Source organism: Abramis brama (genome assembly GCF_963993115.1).
Source record: "Abramis brama genome assembly, chromosome: 23".
NCBI lineage: Eukaryota > Metazoa > Chordata > Actinopteri > Cypriniformes > Leuciscidae > Abramis > Abramis brama.
Genome location: NC_139985.1, coordinates 14,352,396 through 14,372,505, shown reverse-complemented (window position 1 = coordinate 14,372,505; position 20,110 = coordinate 14,352,396). Strand labels below are relative to the sequence as shown.

The window sequence follows — 20,110 nt, the reverse complement described above, 5'->3', positions numbered from 1 at the left end:
AAAAAAACTTTCTTTAAAAAGTCTTTATTTACGTTTTGCCTTATTTTAAAGAAGGTTTACTGTATGTGTTAAATTTGCCTGAATTTTTCTATAATTGGGCTATCTAATAATAACGAAAGCTGGAATAGTCTACTTTTTATTCTACATACATTTTCTTACATAAATCGTCGTATTTATTTAATTTGCAAACTGTGAATATTTTTGTAGCAAAAACATTACATTTTATTCTTCAATATTTTGTTACAAACCCTCATAAACAACCATTTTAATAAAAAATGTTTTTCAAAGTTATTTGAATCTTAGCCAACTCCTTGCTAACTTTAAAATCATTACCATCACACATCATTACCATCATGCGCAATATCAAATATTCTGACTATCACACATTATCCCAAAATCCCCAGACTTGATAAATGTTTTAGCAGATGAAATTTGAAAAAGTTTTATTTTTCAAGATCAAAAGTGCCGCTGCGCTGATTGAAGAATGACCCATATACACATGTAATTGGAAAGATCACCTTTTGTCAAATGATCTGTCTGTCTTTATCATTGCATATTAAAGCTGTGTGTCAGATGTGAGGGTGAGTCAGCAAATGGAGGATTTCTGAGGTCTTGCTTTATGACCATTTATTTTAAAATAAGGCCCTTGATTCTGCACTGCTTCATGGATTCTTCCCAACCTCTGTAAGTTTTCAGAAAGTTAAGTAAATGTCAATTTTCAAACTCTGTGTTCACAATTTCCTGTTTTTATCTGCTCCATTGACCGGCTTTGGGCAATGTGCAGAGGATTAGAAAATCTGGCCTTGGTCAAGGGCTTGTGTGCTTTAAGAGAAGACACAGTGGTCCCATCTCACACATGGAGACATCAGAGAAAGTTCAGGCTTAACTCACAGACAAAGCCATTCTCAGAGAGAGCCTTTCTTTACATTTTATCCAGATCAGCATATATTGACTTTGAGCCGACTGTAAGGAGGCACTGTATCCTCTATATTCTCCACTATAATCTTCCCTGCAAAGGTTATGGCTGTTTGGGAAATGTTAATGATGGGCCAAATGCCATAGACATTCTGCATCATGAAAGATTGCTGAGTGTACAGTAGTATGATAAAAAGTATGAACAATAGTCTTTGAGTCTTTATTTACTGCTGCATGACTAGCGCTGGTGGAATTCCATGTGATGTTGCTATGAAGTTATTATTGGATCGGTCCTCCTGGAGCCTTGCTGAAGGGCACAACGCTAATGGATCCTTATAGGGAATGAATCAGCAACCTTCAGGTCACCAGCACTGATCCTCAACTACTCTTGTTGGAAAGAGCAGAGATAATTGTAACAGTCATTATCAGTGTCAAATATATTTATAACATAGCAGATATAATTGCATCCACACTTATAATTGCAACAATTCTAATATAATATAATATACTTTATACTGGTGGGGATTTTTTTCTAGTCTTCTTTCTGCAGGATACATCATTACGCCAGTAGGTGGCAGCAAGTTATTATTTTTGAATCATTCGTTCATCTGATTTGTTTCAAAAACATTGATTCAGTTCATAACGAGACGACTGTCTTTGAGTGGGTCATTGAATCATTCTTTCAACCGATTCATTCAAAATAGCTGATTCATAACAAAACCAGGGACGAATTCCAAACTATGTTTTTGCACCCTTAAAGGGCACTTTGGGAAGGGTATGCCATTTAGTTTTCATTAGTGAGTCAATGAATAATTCATTCAAACAATTTGTTACAAAATTTAGATTCAATCAGGAATGAAACATGAATAGGTCATTGAATCATTCACTCCAGCGATTCGTTCAAAACTGCTGATTCTTTCAAAACCGCTGATTCATTCAGGAATGAAACACCACTACTACGTGTTGGTCGGATACGCGCAATGTTTCCGATGTGGCTTTGTTAGGATGTATTTTTATTTATATTTGTCGGAGCGAAAACAAGCCAGACAACTTGCAATACTGTGTCTAACATGTAATTTGCAATCACATTTGACAACAACAGCATATTGCTCATTATTTTATTTACATGTGTGGGTATACTGCTGTTAGTCAGAACAAAATACATAGTCAAACACTAGACACATCCTTGTATTATGAATCACAGACTTTAAACACAACATCAGACTCATCTTTAACACACCAAGCAAACTTAAACCCTAAGAGAAAGGAGAATAAAATAATTGGAATGGTGACTATTTAAAATACATGATTTGATCTATTTGTTCGCGCCATCGCTATTTAAATAATAATAATAATACAGTATTTTGATCTTGTTGAATTGCATGATTCTTATTGAACATTTATCCATCCAAGGTGGATGATCTTAAGTGGTTGTTAGGGTTTCATTGAGTCTTCTAAACTGGAAACATGCATTGAAAATCGTCAGTCCTTTTACATTTGCAGTTCTCACATGTTGGAGTTTGTTTGAGTTGCACTTATCCTGGCAGTTTCATTTCTGTAACAGTTTGCATTTGTGTTTTGATTCACAATGTTTAGAATTTTCACACTTTGACAGAGATCGTCACTTCTTGTTTAAAAAAAAAAAACGTGCTCGGTTAAGATCTGAGGAGGCTGTGTTAAAAGTATGAACTGCTGCCCTGCTCAAAGGCCAATGTAGTGCCCTCGGGCTACTCGCGGCTTTTGTTTTCCGCTTCTGTTCTCCAAATTGCTCTTCGTATTCAGCACTTCTGTTTCACTTTCATCATGACCAGTGAGAAAGAGAGCCGCAAGACCTCAGAAGGGAGGTCTTGAAATGGAGCTTAAAGCTCTAACGATCTTTCTGCAGCCTGCAGCTTTTTCTCTTGCTCTCTCTTTCTCTTCATCCACTCCATCCTGTTCATTAAAATCAGTGCAGAGCCCGTTGGGACAGGCACAAGCAGGGCAATGGATTTCTAGCCATTTAAGAGGAGGCGCTAACTGAAAGAGAGCAGGGAGGAGAACATCGGAGGAACAGGATCCCACAGTCAATGAATCAGGCCTGAATTAGATGTGGCGTTGTGAACGTGTGGAGAAGATCGGTGCGATGTTGCCTCCAGTACATTAATTCAAGAACGAATCATGAATGGGTCATTGAATCATTCACTCAAGTGAATACGCTCAAAACCTCTTGATTCAGGAACGAAACCGCTACCGCTACTTGTCGGATAGGCAAAAAAGAATTTGCTTGGAAATATTTGTATTGACGGAGTGCAAACAAACCAGGTAATTGGCAATATTTGTCACGATGTTGCTGGCTGTAATGAGTGCACAACATAGGATAATAAACATGTCTTTATTTCACAATATAATAATGAACACGCAGGAAAATCACAGAAAAACACAACCACCAAAACATAAACAAGACCGAACAAAGAACTGAATGAACTAAAGGCTTATATACTCTACTGTATACAAGGGATGAGAATCAACAGAACAGGTGTTTAACTCATTAACGACTATGGGAACTAACAATGACAGGGAACTCAGGCAAAAGAGGGAAGAGGGAAAACAAACACAATGAAGCTAAACAGACTTAAAGGGATAGTTCATCCAAAAGTGAAAATTCTCTCATTGATTAGTCCCCCTCATGTCGTTCCAACCCTGTAAGACTTTTGTTCATCTTTGGAACACAAATTATGTGTTTGGAACACAAATTAACACAAATTACTTTTGATGAAATCTGAGAGCTTTCTGTCCCTACCACTTTGATGCTTCAAAAAGTTTTCAAAATTGTTTAAATGTGAATAAAAACCTGAATTAAATTTGTTCATCATATAAAGCGATCAAGTCTAAACCGCTCAATTAATATGGATTAGTTTAAGATCTCTTTATGAACTTTTTGAAGCATAAAAGTGGAAGTTGCATAGCTGTCAACGGAGAATACAGAAGGCTCTCAGATTTCATCATTAAGATCTTCATTTGTGTTCCGAAGATTAATGAAAGTCTTAAGGGGTTGGAGCGACACGAGGGTGAGTAATCGATGAGAGAATTTAAATTTTTGAGTGAACTATCCCTTTAAATATAACCCTGACACTACTGTGCCTAAAATGTAAGTTGCTCAATATTAAGGTCTTTTTCTATTGTAAAAGCATCATCAAACATCATTTTCTGTGTTCTGGATATTGCATTATACTGTAGTGCGTTGTTACTGCAACAATGTATTCACAGTGTGAGATGAACTAAGTTATATGGTAGGCAGAATATGAGTTCACCCATGCATTTATTGTTAATGTAGATGTAGTATTGCTTAGAAATTGTAATTTTATGTTTATGTTGTGGATATAGGCAGTTTAATCTCATACTGTATAAAGGATGTGTTTGAGCAAACTAATCAGAACGGATGAGTTCACTGGTATTCAGCTCTTTCAGATCAAATAAATCAATATGCAGCATGCTATGATTGGATTATTTGGATCAGTTGTTTCTATATGCAATCTATAAAAACATTGTTAGTGCATTGTTTAAGACATACAGTAGCACATCCCAAAATGAAAACATTGTCATCATTCCCTCAACCCATGGCATTCTAACCCAGTATTATTTTCTTTCTTCTGTCAGACACAAAGTAGGAATGTCCTAAGGCAGCTTTTCCATTTATTGACGCTTGGGGATTTTAAATTGCAAGCTCAAAAAAAAAAAAAAAGAAAAAAAATTGCATCATAACACTATGTTGAACAATTATTTGTCTTCTGGTATGTACTGTATAGAATAGGGTCTTTCAAAGATATACACTTGCATGACCAAGTTTTTACTGTATTTTTGATCAAATAAAAACAGCTGTGGTAAGCATAAGAGACTTCTTTCAAAAACATTAAAAAATCTTTGCCAAATCTTACCAGTTATTTGTGTGATAGCTTTGTGTCATATTTTTTTACAGTCTATGGTCATGATGCATTTAAATCGATGAAAGCAAATGATTATATTATATTATATTATATTATATTATATTATATTATATTATATTATATTATATTATATTATATTATATTATATTATATTTTTTGGTACTTTTTAAATCCCTTTTTTAAATGAGCATTTTAAATCTCTATCCACTTTCATTGTATAGAAAGCTGCCTAAGGACATTTAGCATAAGATCTTTTTGTGTTTCAGAGAAGCAAGAAAATGTTACTGAGTTAGAATGGCATGGGGGCGAGTAAATGATGACAACATTTACTTTAATATCGTTCATTTTTGTTTCTTCACACCATATTTTCGTCAATAGCGTGCCACAAATCTTTATCACTGACAAAAGAACATTTGTCAACAAACATTTTTGTCAGTAATTTGGTTGACGAGATTACTGCTGATTAGGCTCCCCGACGAGTTCTGAATAGCGAAATGAAGTCGAATGATTCCGCTTCCGTGTCTCCCTCTGGTTTCACAGACCATTGTGTTTGGAATGCTGCGGAAAAGAAAACCACTTGTGAGTCATACGCGGTCAGACTACCTTTCACTGACCTGGAGCGAGCGTTCCCTCGGAGGGAATTTATATCTGCTCTCGTAGTCCTAAACACTTAAAGGTCCATCAACCGGGACCTCCAGCCAGTCAGGTGCGGTGTAATAAACCAGACGGAGGTGGGGAGGACGAATATGCCGCCCGCCCCCCTCCCTGTGGTGAAATGGATTCACACCATTTCAGCCTCAATGGGCCCTTTGTGGATCTAAATGTCTGTTTTGAAAAATGGAATATAAACTCTATCAGGATTGACAATGTCTCTCCGCCAGCAGGCTGTAAACCGACCGCAGGTGAAAAGGGGACGGTAATGTTGAAATGAACCCCAAGCAGACTAACTATAGACGCAGTGGAACAGACCCCCTTTGGGTGCACCTTTAGTGTATAACAACTCTTTACATGCTGATAGTGGGAGAGTTGCTTTCTTTTCAATGAAAAAGACATTGGATTGGTTGATGATGGTGGAAGGCTTGCCACTGGGTCTTCTGATGTAGTGTTACCACACGCTGGCAATTTTTCTTAGCGACGGGGTGGGGGAACTGTCAATTCGCTCTCTGTCTTACTGTCACCTCTTCTTTTCTTCTTCGTTTCAGTCTCTTTTCTATTCAGTGCCAGGGCTGCACGATTTATCAAAATAACATTGATATCATGATATGGCCTCCAGTGTGATTTCAAAATCAGGCAGACTGGGATTTAATTAAATAAATAAATGCCCTACCAGTTCCAGAATGACACTGCTTTTCCACACGCATGCATGATCCGCCCGCATGCAAAGTGCCGAGCTTCACTCTGAAATTGGCGGTGCTTGCATCCATTTGGTGTAAACCTGCCAAAATAAAAGGTTTAACATTTGAAAATGAAGACATTAAAGGAGTTTTTTTTTTGTAAATTTGGACTGCTGTCAGTACAGAGAACAATGGCAAAAATCGGTGTTGCCTACACCATGTTATCCTCTTTTTAAAATTTGCACCCTGTTGACTTCAATGGGGCAAGTTTTAAACCTGCTTTTAGCCTCTTAACATCCTTGATGTGTCATTACAAGTGCACAGCCAATGTGAGTGATTCCTTCAGAGTGAACACGGTGAATCTGACTGCAGTAGATGTGAAAGATATGAATAAAAATGAAGTTAATTCGGCCAGCGCACATACCTGTATTTATTTCCTGTTTTCGGTCGAAGTCCATAGTAGTCGATTGTCGAGTTCACGCGCGTGATCATAGGTAACTAAGCAACAGTGGAGAACTCGACAATCGACTACTATGGACTTCGACCGAAAACAGGAAATAAATACAGGTATGTGCGCTGGCTGAAATAACATCATTTTTATTCATATCTTTCACATCTACTGCAGTCAGATTCACCGTGTTCACTCTGAAGGAATCACTCACATTGGCTGGGCACTTGTAATGACACATCAAGGATGTTAAGAGGCTAAAAGCAGGTTTAAAACTTGCCCCATTGAAGTCAACAGGGTGCAAATTTTAAAAAGAGGATAACACGGTGTAGGCAACACCGATTTTTGTCGTTGTTCTCTGTACTGACAGCACTCCAAATTTACAAAAAAATTAGCTCAATGTTAAAATTGACCGGAGTTCTCCTTTAAGACATAAATATTAGTATTGCAATTGTATAGTTATACTATATAATGTGCTTTATACCATATTTGTATTAAATACTTGATGTACATGTTTTATAGAAAGCTTGAAATGAACCAGTTCAAATCGAAAACAATATCCTCTGATTATGTAATCAGGTCCAGAGGTAATCTGTAAATGTAATATATCTAATGAGTATGAGTGCTTCCCAATAAGGAAAGGACAAGGCATAAGATGTGAAAATGGATTAAAATAGTCCTTTTCAAAATGTTTCGATATTGTTTCATTAAAGTTCATAATTAGCCTATATAAATGTTAATTTAACAGCTTATTTTCATGAATAAAAAAAACAAAACATTTCAGAAACATCCCGCCCTCTGCATTTTTCACAAATCGGACCCTATGTTTAAACTGTTCAGTTGTGTTAGTACATGTAAAGAGTAATCCTAACTTAACTCTTTCTCTGCCATTGACGGAATTTTCTGGCTTTCCGTGTTTTCACTGTTATACAGTAGGGGGCGCTATTACACATCAGAATCTCTAGATAAAAACACAGGCGAAGGAGATGCAGAAACAAGCAATATCATATGTAATCATACTGTATGCTTATGTAAAATAACGCAATCATCAACATTAAACACCATATCAAAACTGCCTAATGTTACTGAATGAAATTTCGACCCAGGACGAGCTATATCTGTGAAGTTCGGGGGTGTTGATGGACTTGAACTACTCCATCTATGTTTTGTTCATCATTCTGAATATGATCCAGATGTAGACTTTGACAAAAACTTGATTTTCTCAGCTTTTTTCTCAAAATTGTGCTTTTTTTAAAGAGTTTATGTTCTTTCTTTTGATATATTGCATGTTCAGATATTCATACAACAAAATATTTTGGGGGCCATGACATTTTTGTAAAAATGATCAAAAACGCTGGCGGTGGCTGGCTGACTGGGAAAGAGTAAAACACTACTTTTATTTTTATTTCACACTCTCTAACAAAATCTTTTCAAATATAGCTATTCAAGTCATTTGGTGAACATTCCTGTATTTCTTCATATTTCAATATATATATATATGGCAGAAAAAGTAAATCACAATGTCAGTTTTTTCAGTGTTGTGCAGCTCTATCCAGCTCTGTTTGGTCCTGTTATGGCTGCGGCCCACTTGTGGGCAGTTAGAGTGAACGGTTTGTCGAAAGTAAGAGAAGACTGCTCTTAAAATATCTCACTCTCCCGCTCCATCACTCGCTCTTATTTTGTCTCAATTTCTTGCTATCTCCCTGGGTTCCTCATTTGATGGTCTCTTTAGTACCTGCTCTTGCTTTTTTATTTTCCATTTCTCTCTCTCTCTCTCTCTCTCTCTCTTTGCCGTTCTGTCACTCCCACCCTCCCTTTTTTCTCTGCCGCTCCTGTGGACCCTAAACCCTCCTTCCCTCCACCAGTGAGCGGTAATGACAGACATTTGTTTAATCCAGGCAGTGGGAAATGAGATTAGAGAGAGGAGAGGAGAGCTTACTGCACTATCTCCCACACTGTGCCCACAGGCTCCGACTGCATGATGAAGGAAGAGAGAAAAGACAGGGCAGGGAGAGAGAAAGTGACTGAGACGCAGAAATAAGACTGAATATGCATGTATGTGCAATCGTTTACTGACTGTGGGCCCTAGACATACCCACAGCAGAGACACCGTGTCATTGTTTTACTTTGAGCACTAACCGATTTAATGGCTTTCAACCTTAGCAACCAATTTAACCGGGAGATTGTTTCCTCCCCAATTTGAGAAGTTCATCCATTGCTTTGTGATTTGGAAGATGAACATTATATTTTCTGAGTTTTGTTTTGCTTTGCTGGCTGTGTAAAATGCCAGTTCACGCTGTAAGTGGTAATCGCAGAGCCGTCACTTGAATTCACAAGGCACAATTAAATAAACAGGGTGGGCTGTATTGTAGTATGTGCTTACTTACCATCTGCCTTTCAGCAAAATCAGTTACTACTAATAGACGAAATGTCTTACAATTAATATTGATGATAGTGATGTTGAATTATGGATATGCGTTTATTGTAAATGTAAAGCTTGCTTACAGTGTACTTACAATGACAGTTAACCTGGAGTTCTGGCAGGTCACATTAGTCAAGCAAACATCAGCTGACTCTCAGCTGATCCACGTCCACCTATAGGAATACGACGCCTATTACAGCATCATATAAGCTCCTTCAGTATTATCAGCAGTGAATTACCCTCCTCCATCCCCAGCTCCTCCTCTCGTCCAGTCAGGATTTGGCATTCTGATTCCCCTTTGAATCAGACTAAATTTTCGAAATATGTTGGGCATTAAAATATTGACAGTAATGATATCTGCAATTCATTCATGTTGGTTCTGTTCTGTTTACCCTAAGGGAGGTTATTGCTGCTCTCCCTGCTCTTATCCATGCTAGGCTGCATGGATGCGCAGGGAGTTCTTGCCCAGAACAGAACCATACCATCATTCTAAAAAAAAACAGAATGAATATATATATATAATAATAATAATAATAATAATTTAAAAACTTAGTTTTACTTATTATTTATTAATTTGCTTATTTGTTTATTATTATTATCATCATCATTATATATTATAATTATATATTTAATATGAAATATCTATACATTGTTATTTGTTGTTGTTTTTATTGTTTAATAAAATAATGATAATTAGAAAGTCAAGTAATATTTGTTTGTTTGTTGTTATTATCATTAATATATATTAGAATATATATTTAATATAAAATATCTATACATTATTGTTATTTGTTGTTTAATAAAATAATTAGAATAATTAAAGTTATAAATAATTATAGTTTTATAAATATCTTTTTATTTTTTAAATGGGGAACTAGACCTTTTTTCTTTTTTTTTACGTTTTAAATACCAACCTTGGTTATTTTATATTTAAAAGCAGCATAAGTGGTGTTTTGCAGTGGATAAATACAAAATCATCCACTTTACTTTACCAGGTGACTTAAAATTACAGTGACAATAAGATATTTGACTGCAGAACTAGTGACTCTCATCCAATGTTTTAACGTTTGTCAGAACAGCAGGCAATGAGTGAAAAACAATTAAATAACTATGTCTAGCAAAATCTGCTGACCCTTGCAGAGCTCTCTCTGTTGGTAGTCATGAGAATTTTGTGTTGCAGTGTGTGTAAATGCGTGTGTTAACCTCCGTTTCTTTGAGCTTATTCTCTTCTGACATATCTACCAAAATACCTTACAAACACAGATGCATTTGCATCTCTCTATTCTTTAACAGCACAAAGGGCACTGCATTTAAAAAAACAAACCAAAAAAATCTGCCTCAGTTAGTGCTGGTTTGGCACCAACAGTGATTAGCCACAAACTGTGGCTGACTACCCTTCATTTCTAATTAGTCAATGATACGCATATAGAACACTCTCATAAAAACAAACATGCAAGCACAAACGAGTGGAAATATTTTGTGTTGCCAAAATGCGTTGATGTGCAATACGGACATCAAAACATACAAATATTTTCTCCCGAGGAGATGAGGAAAGCATTTCTTTATTGGCCACCAGTCAACACTGATGCAAGAAAATGTATCTCTTATCTCACATTTTTCTTAGATCTTGAAAACTGCACTAAGGGAGCGTGATATTGCATTCATAGATGAAACTTAATAACATGAGGTTCAGTTGATTTACTCATAAATATTGTTCATCAGCAGTTTCTTACCCAAAAAAGAATAATATCTTACCAGCAGTGCATTAATTTGCTCCTGACAAAGCAGGCATATTATGAGCATCTTAGCTTTGCGAGAATTTATGCTTACTTTCGTCCAAAAATCAGCCAGCCATATGGTCAGACGTCTATGTTCTCTTAATTTGCAGAAGTTATTGAATCCAAAAGTCTGGATCAGCACCAGTTGTGTCTAGTTAGGCCTTTGTGCTGAAAATCACAATGTCAAATTTGACCATAAGGCTTTTAATAGTATAGTCTCTATGCAGCTTACTGATTAAAACAGGCTATGTTAGTATGTGATGTATATTTCAGTACAAATTTATTTTAATATTTTAATAACTCAACTTCTTAATCGCATTACTGTTGAGTTCTGTTCTATTAAACGTAATTGCCGGATATCATAAAATATGTATGTCTCGGGCATTTCCTCTGAGAGGCAAGGGAGGCAGTGCCCCCTCAAAAATATTGTATGAGAAAATAACTCATATGTGACCCTGGATCACATGGGTAATTTTTTTTAAATTGACATTTATACATCATATGAAAGTTTAATAAATAAGCTTTCCATTGATGTATGAAAATCTGGAAAATGAGGGTGCAAAAAAAATCTAAACATTGAGAAAATCGCCTTTAAAGTTGTCCATTTATGTTCGTGATTGTGCTGCATTCACTCACAAAAATAAATGTTTTATATATTAACGGTAGGAAATTTACAAAATATCTTCATGGAACATGATCTTTACTTAATATCCTAATGATTTTTGGCATAAAAGAAAAATCGATAATTTTGACCCATACAATGTATTGTTGGCTATTGCTACAAATATACCTGTGCGACTTGTGACTGGTTTTGTGATCCAGGGTCACATATTACAAAAATAATACAACACAAATATTACAAAATGTGACATTAAAAAGTGTATAAATCACTTGTTTTTCTGAAAAGTGACCAAAAGTGACACCCACAGTCCGCTTCTCTTGCCTCCCCTGAGCCAATTGAGTTTTAACAGACCCCCTAAAGCGTCCAGTGAGTTTGATGGGGGTTAATTGAGAATGAATGGGGGAAAGTTACGTGAGAGGAGGCAATCCCTCCATCGCGCTATGATTGGTTAATGCGATAAATCCCGCCTCTTGTTTTCGTGCGTGTTCGTGAATTGGTCTGAATGAACAAAATGATGGCATTAATGGAAAAGATTAATTAAAAAGTAAGTAAATGACTCAGCCACTTATCACCGCTTCATATCATGCCAAAATCATACTTGAAATTGCCTAAAACATGATGAATGTGTTTTTTTTAATGAGCAATCAGCTTGTGGATATTAAAGATACATCATAACTGTGACAGTGCTTACCGAGCATGATGACTGATGAAAATAAGATGACTATTAAAAAGAACAGCTGAACATCAGTTCACAAATAAAATATATTAAGTTACTACAGTTAGTTATTATTTTGGAATAAATATAACTAACTAGATGAGATTTATACTTGGTTTTAATATAAAAAAAAGAACATTGCATAATATAGTTAATGAAAACAAAATAGTTTTTTTTTTTTTTTTCATGTAATGTTTATTTAACTGGGGCATGAATTCACATTTCATTTATTTATACAAATAAAAAAAGTGTGAGGACTTTGCCTCCTCATATCTCTCTTTGAAAATGTGGTAAAAAAATAAAAATAATGCATCAGTAGTACGTCCATTCCCTGCTACAAATATTCAGTGCTTTAGTATTACACTTTTGCACAGGTCTTTTTTCAACACTATTCCTTTAACTGTGTTGTAAAGGGTGTATCTTCCTTTGTTTAGCAACAACAGGTTTAACAGAGCGTGTGCTGTCTTATCACGTCATTCTACTGTATCGTCTAAAGTGCTAGTTCTGTACTTTAGTATTTTGCAGGTGTATCGGCGCTGGCCCGGGTGCATCTCTTGAATGCATGAGACGAGGTCAGAGTCCAGCTGGGGAAATTACAGAACCAGCCGTTGATGGAGACCATTTGAGCCTCAGTGCTGCAGCAGGAAATTGAATTACCCTCACAATCTGTTTGTGCTGTACGTGCATCCCTCTGTTGTTCCGTTACCTCGGCCATGTGTGTGTGTTTGTTTGTGGAGACTCTTTTCGATTACCTCGCTGAATGTGTGAAATCCTCCTGATCTGCTCTACGGTTGCACGCGGCCGGATTTAACCATGCCACACCTACAGGATATTACCTATTTTATGGTGTGTCATATGACAGTGAGAGGCTGCGCCCACAACTGCAAAGGTTTAGAGATATGAGATGATGCATGGAGGCTTTAGACCTACTGAGCCTGGTTATTAGATTGAAAGTGATATTCTTTGGTCACTTTGGACTTCAGTTCAGAAGATGGTTTGCACTTCTATCCTCGCATTATCCAAAAGCTAGATCCTCAAGATCAAACTCTCCCGGGTTTACAACATATTGTAGATAACATAAAGCCTACCCTGTGAAAAAAAAAAAAAAAAACTAGCATGAATTTTCTTGGAGCTCTCCAGCAAAACCAGTGCTGGTTAGGCTAGTTAAAGTGATAGTTCACTCAAAATTGATAATTCTGTCATAATTTAATCACCCTCAAGTTCTTCTGTTGAACATAAAATAAGTTATTTTGAAGAACGTGGGTAACAAAACAGTTGATGGGCCACATTGACTTCCATAGAATGAAGAAAAAACACTATGGAAGTCAATGGGGACCATTAACTGTTTGGTTAAACACATTCTTCAAAATATCTTCAACAGAAGAAAGAAACTCATACAGGTGTGGAACAGCTTGAGAGTGAGTAAATTATGACAGAATTTTCATTTTTGGGGTGAACTATCCCTTTGAGAAGACTGGTGGGGACATCTTAAAAACAAAACACATAGTGATACACAATGTTGTTTCTTTTCAACAGGCTAAGGCCAGAAACAAACTACATGCAGGTACATGAACGCAAATGCTATGTTTTCATGCAGTTGTTGTTGCGTTCCAAAATGTGTCAGTTGGGAATTTATAATGCAAGTGCAAAGTGCATTCTTATGATGGAGTTGTTGAATTTTTGTGGGCATAATCCATTGATTTCAATTGAAATTCACACGACCTAGATTGTTTTGTGAGGGTGAAATATTTGCCTAGGCTGATTTCTCATCGCCGGTTTTGTCGCATGAATTCGCAGTGTTGACCAATAGAGAGTTGCTTGATTTGAAAGGGACTTCTGTGTGAGCTGTGCTTCATATATCACAATTGACAATAGAATTAACTGAACCTTTAGGGTTGCCACAACGGTCGCTATTTCAGGCATTAACAAAATGTTTTCTTCTATGGCCAGTTGGCAGGGTCAAATACTGTCAGAGCAACAGTTTGGAAAAAAATTTGCTTTGCAAATGATTTAAATTTGACATTGTATCGTTTATATAGCTAGCTACAGTATATAATAATACTGTTTAAGGTTATGGTTAGGGTCCGATCTAATGATTTAGTGTGGTTGCAAAGACATTTGAAGGGAACTCTACTGCCCCCTTGAGTACTGAGGCTTATTCCACCAGCACAAGAACACGTGTTTAGTATGTCCAATGATATATTCAGTCGCGTCTACATTGGCATATTTGCGTAAAGTATATTATTTATTGGCTTAATCCTGTTGCACACAAATACTCAGTAACAGACAACAGCAATTTACTAAAGCAAACACACTGTATTTTTCCGCTCTGACTTTGGCATTTATCCAGTTGAGATTTTTGTGGCTGAATACATTATCCAAATTGGAAAAAGGATCCAAACACATGTGCTGATGTGAGAGGTTCGGGTTCTCCTATTAATATAGTGACGATAAACATTAAAACAATGTATGTTCCATCTCTAGAGAAACTCAAATAACGCAAACAATCCCCAGAATTATGTTCATTTTCGCCGTCACTGCTTTTGACGACCTAAACCTTCAGCAGTGCACTTCTGCTTATTTAAGCAATCAAGAGCGTTTTACCTCATTGTGATTCTGCACGCAACCCATTAGTAATAATTAATCAAAACAAACAAAAACAATAAAGTCCATTGTTGTTTTTCATAATCAGACAACTAATTAATTTGTATGAAGCCAACTTTCCGGCTTTCTCTCCAGTAGGGAGAAAGACATGGAGGAACATGGAAATTTCTACTTCTCTCTACGCTCACTCCAATTAATGCAGAAATCCATGTGGAACGCAATATTGTTTGTTGCCATTTGTGCAATGAATTATTCATGTTTTTGTTGTGGGAGTGTTTTGTTGGTAGATACATTTCTTTGCATCATCTTCTTTCTCATTTTGTCTCCCTCTGCTTGTTTTAACAAGACCCAACAGAATTGAGCATTACTTCTGCACTTAAAATGAAACGTTCATTTTTTTGGTACATTTGCCTGTTCATTAGCACAATTTTAATTATATCGGCTCTGTAATGTTACAAGAATGTGCTCAGTAATGTGTTGCAGAGGATCTTTGGAGACCTCAAGGCCCTGTCGCATTGATACAAAGAGTGCCGAGATGTAAAGCAGAACTTGTATTCTGCACGGTTCATAGGAAACATTCACAATGGCTTTACTTTGGGGGTTTTTTCGTGCTGTATGCTGGCATTGACCGAAAACACTATTGAATAAGAAACGGGAGTAATCTGTATTTTCAGAGAGAGAAATAAATTGCGATGACCTTTCCATTTCGAAGATGTATGAAAGAGTGCATGCATAGTCATCCAGCAAGAGTGATTTAAACACATAACGGAAGCTCGTGACTCAAGGGAACAGACAGTGTTTAGAAAGGCTGAGTGGGTCCTTGGAATGCTGAAAATGTTTTATATAATTATTTTCTTCGGGCAGGTGCTGCTTAATTGAACCTAAACGTGTGTCTGCATCTCGAATGAATCATCAGCGAAAGAGCGTTTCTTAGTTCATTATTCAAATGAAGGAAGTATAAGATTTCTTTCAGGGTAGAAGCAAGTTCCTTGATGTTTTACAGTTGGCTAAGCCTGGCCCGTACGTGCTGGGAGTCTGAAATCGTAACAGTGATTGTTAGTCATCTCCTGGTGAGCGCTACAAGGTTTAGGCATGGGCGAGAGTTCAGACACAGCGTTAGAGTCTGTATCCATGCCAAAATGCCCAGATTGTGTGCCAATGAGTCTGCGTGAAGCCTTGGGGAGGAGAGAGGAACTGCCTGAATTCGCAGCAGTGGGGGATGAGATGCTGAATAAATGAGAAATTGTTATTCATGTAGAATAAAGGAACATTGTTTGGAAGACCTACAGCACTCTGGATGTTGTCTGTGTGTGATTTTCCACATGCAGAAGTTTTGAAACATGGATTTCGGACTCGCGGGTGAAGTAATGCATGAACTTTGATACAAAACTTTATTTCAACCCAAAGAAGATGTAGTCAGTTGAGCTGGCTGGTTGAAAATTCAATTCCCCTTTCCTATTTTGCATAGAGAGTGAAGTGGAACTCTGAAAATATACAATAGAAATTAAAGGGGAAAGCCTTGGAAGAGCTGTTTGAGCGTTCAAGCACAGGGTTATGCTCAGTTGTTAGTATTATTACGGCTGTGATTTGGCATTACTGGTTTAATACAATTATAAATGTTGCTAGTTACTTTATGTAGTTTTGCTTCTCTAACAAAAGATAGTTCCAAACAAAGCCAAAGCAGAATCAACTTTTTTGCGACTCCAGGTGTTTCATTTAACTTACTCATAAAGACAGTCACTTGATTCATTTTTCAACAAATAGATGTGCTTGAACAAATTGGTTTAATTAATGATTTACTAACTCACTTTTATTAACAGTCATTTGAATTAATCTGTTTTTGAACAAATCATTTGATTGAATTACTCAACAACTCTCTTAAATGTACAGTCATTTTTTTTATGCGTTGGTTGAATGAACGACTCAGTGGCTCACTTATTTACAGTCATCTCAATTAATTACTACGTTTGATTTAATTGATTGAATGAATGATTCAAAAGACTAATAAATACAATAATTCGATTTTTTTAAACAAATGTATCAGTGTGTTTCAACAATTTGTTTGAATAAAGGATTGAATGACTCGTTCATTTAAAATTACTTGACTTGAATCAATGTTTTTGAATTAATTGGCTGAATGAATGACTCAAATGACTCAATCGGCCAGCCATAAATGCACAATTATTGGAAATCGAATATGTCTCTACTAGTGTCTTGAAGTGTTGTTAAACCTTATGTGTAAATATTTCCAAGGTTTGTTGTGCTGAATCCTGTCTATTGATTGTACTATTTGCTAATATCTATGTTGTGTATAAAAGTTGTTTTCTTCTTCTAACCATCTCTCTGTTTTCTCTCACTTGTAGATACCCTGCTGTCATCTGGCCATGGTGAGTACTTGAGAAATATGTTCCCTGAAACAGCTCTGCATGACTCTGAATGTGCCAGATCTGAAATGTGATTATTGTTTCTCAATGTTGGTCCACAAACGCTCGTGACTCCATCCGACCGGAGCATCGCTGCGGCAGCAAATGTACATCTTTTTTTTTTCTGAAATTTACATTGCGTACTTTCAGGTCTGTTGACTGACATGGAGAACCCAATCTTTGTTAGTGATTACTGAAGATTCACCTCTGGTCCCTTGGATCTGTTCGGAGTTTCAGAGCCGGCACATTTTCCCAGCATGCTTGTTCAATCATTCTCGACTCGGTCAATCACCCCTTGCGGTTCCACTGGCTGTTTGTCAAAGATGAGGCGCTTCCCTGGGAGTCGCTGTATAGACAGACCTCTTTTTCATGTACATTTGACTCCGTGGGGGGGCAGTTTTTAAATTTTATGTTTTTGCTATTGAATTGATGCTGTTATAGAGCCTCATTGGAAGCATTGCGCATGTGCTGGATATAATGGACTGCGGGACAAGCATATAGTCCACCTGCAGAGCTGCTAGGGCCACTGGAAAATAACACCTGCGCTGATCATTTCTACATTCGTTTAGAGACGAATAGAAAGAGAGCGATCAGAAAGGAGGGTGAAAAAAGCCTTGCAGAGTCTGCGCTTAAAGGGCAGTCCTGTCCTAAACTCGAGCTGTATATGTTTTGCACTCAAAGCACACTCGCCCACAATGCTTTGTGGAAACAAGATGTGGCACTGGGTTCAGTTTTTCCGTTTACTCTGCACTTTGCGCGAGAATAGGATATGTGCAGGCCAGCAGGGTCTGTATTTCCAGGCCAGCACATTTTACTTTTTTTTGCCAGTGATCTTTTGTCAGACGGTAAGCTGGTACAAATAGTGTGCAGCCCTTCAAGATTTCTGCAAATGCACCATAATGGATAATAATATGGCTCATGCAAGCACTTTGAATAGCTTGTAAAGGATGCGAAAACTCTCTGCGGACCGGGGAACTTCTTTATTTTAGTATTTAATGCTTGTTTTATTGTGTTTGTGTGGTGTTAGTGCAAACAAAAGTACGGGCCATATGGTTGAAGCGATGTAGAAATATGTTGACGACATCATCTTGACAACAGTAATGGTGACGGTCACTGTTTAGACAGCAGACATTATTCCTCCGGCTGCCTTACATGAATGCGTTCGCACAAACACACTCTCCCGTCCTGTCAAGAGCCATGAGCGTGACTCAAAGTGGCTAGACCTGAGGTGCCGACACACACATACACATACCTCACGACACACACATATGCAAAACTTCAGGTATAAGTGGCTAAATACAATGTACTGTAGATGTTCGTATATACATCTGTATATACAGGGATACGTACTGCATGTGCACAAAGAGCCGGCCTTTAGATTTGAAAGGCCTAAATTTAGGTCATGAAAATGGGCTCTATTGGTACACACAGTAAATGTACATAACTATTTGTTTAAATGATTATTATTATACTGCAATGCAATCAGAAAAATAAAACGGGTTTGGACAAATTAAAACAGGAATGGCAAAGCAGAGGGAAAACATTTTATAAAATACAAATATAAACATTAATTACGGCATATATAATAATAATAATTTGTTACATTTATATAGCGCTTTTTCTGAGACCTCAAAGCGCTTTACATAGAAGGGGGGAATCTCCTCAACCACCACCAATGTGCAGCATCCACTTGGATGATGTGACGGCAGCCATATTGCGCCAGAACGCCCACCACACACCAGCTTATTGGAAGAGAGGAGACAGTGATGAAGCCAATCAGTATATGGGGATGATTAGGAGGCCATGATGGACAGAGGCCAAGGGGCAAATTTGGCCAGGATGCCGGGGTTACACCCCTACTCTTTTACGAAGGACATCCTGGGATTTTTAATGACCACAGAGAGTCAGGACCTCGGTTTAACGTCTCATCCGAAGGACGGTGCTCTTTGGCAGTATAGTGTCCCCATCACTACACTGGGGCGTTAGGACCCACACAGACCACAGGGTGAGCGCCCCCTGCTGGCCTCACTAACACCTCTTCCAGCAGCAACCTGGTTTTCCCAGGAGGTCTCCCATCCAGGTACTAACCAGGGGTGCGTTTCCCGAAAGCATCGTTGGCCAACTATGGTCGCAAGTTCATCGCAATGTCCATTGAACTCTATTGGTAACGAGGGAACTTTATTTATATATTAGAGTTTAGCATATTAAAATGATTTCTGAAGACTGGAGTAATGTACCATAACAGGAATAAATTACATTTAAATTATTATTTAAAAAAAAAAAAACAGTTATTTTTTTTAAATGCATTTTTACTGTATTTTCAATCAAATAAATGCAGCCTTGGTGACCTTGGTGACCTCTGACCTCTTTGTGTCTTCATAGTTGCAGTTTATCATCTTCAGTGTGGTTTACTTGATAAGAGTTTTTGCATCCGCCGTCGTGATTTACTCATTTATTCCAGACTGTCTTACAATTCCTCCTCCGTCATGTCAAGGCCGTAGCCGACATCCTGTATCACCTATAGGACATGCTGGCTCTGCATACGCACAAGTCAATACTTTATATGAGTGTTTTTGCTGAATGTTGCTCTTATTCTCTCTGCTCACTGCCCCCCTTCATTCTTCGCCATGAATATCAGTTGATGGCTTAAACTAAACGAATGAAAGCAGCAAAGGAGATGACTGTTAGAGAGATGGAGGAATGAAGATGAAAGAGTGAATGAAGGAGAACTCTGTGTCCTTGGCCTTTGTGTGGGACTGGCTGAACTCTGTGGTTTTGATGACAGATTGCTTTACAGCTTATGCGCACCTCATTACTAAAGAGAATCCGGGAGATTTTCTCTACATCTTCTTTTTTTCAAACAAGTTTCAGTTCGTCCTTTCATTACCATTGCTCTTGTATTTTGGGACTTTATCTTTGGTGGTTT

The 20,110-nt window shown here is 37.4% G+C and overlaps 1 protein-coding gene across 1 annotated transcript in view; it reads left to right on the top strand.

The window, feature by feature from the left end:
* Window positions 1–20,110, top strand: part of cdh4 (cadherin 4, type 1, R-cadherin (retinal)) — a 233,402-nt gene that overhangs the window by 75,302 nt on the left and 137,990 nt on the right. Inside the window, exon 3 of the mRNA XM_084101096.1 lies at window positions 17,125–17,148. Coding sequence (XP_083957222.1) covers window positions 17,125–17,148 — 24 coding nt within the window. The remainder of the gene's footprint in view (window positions 1–17,124; window positions 17,149–20,110) is intronic.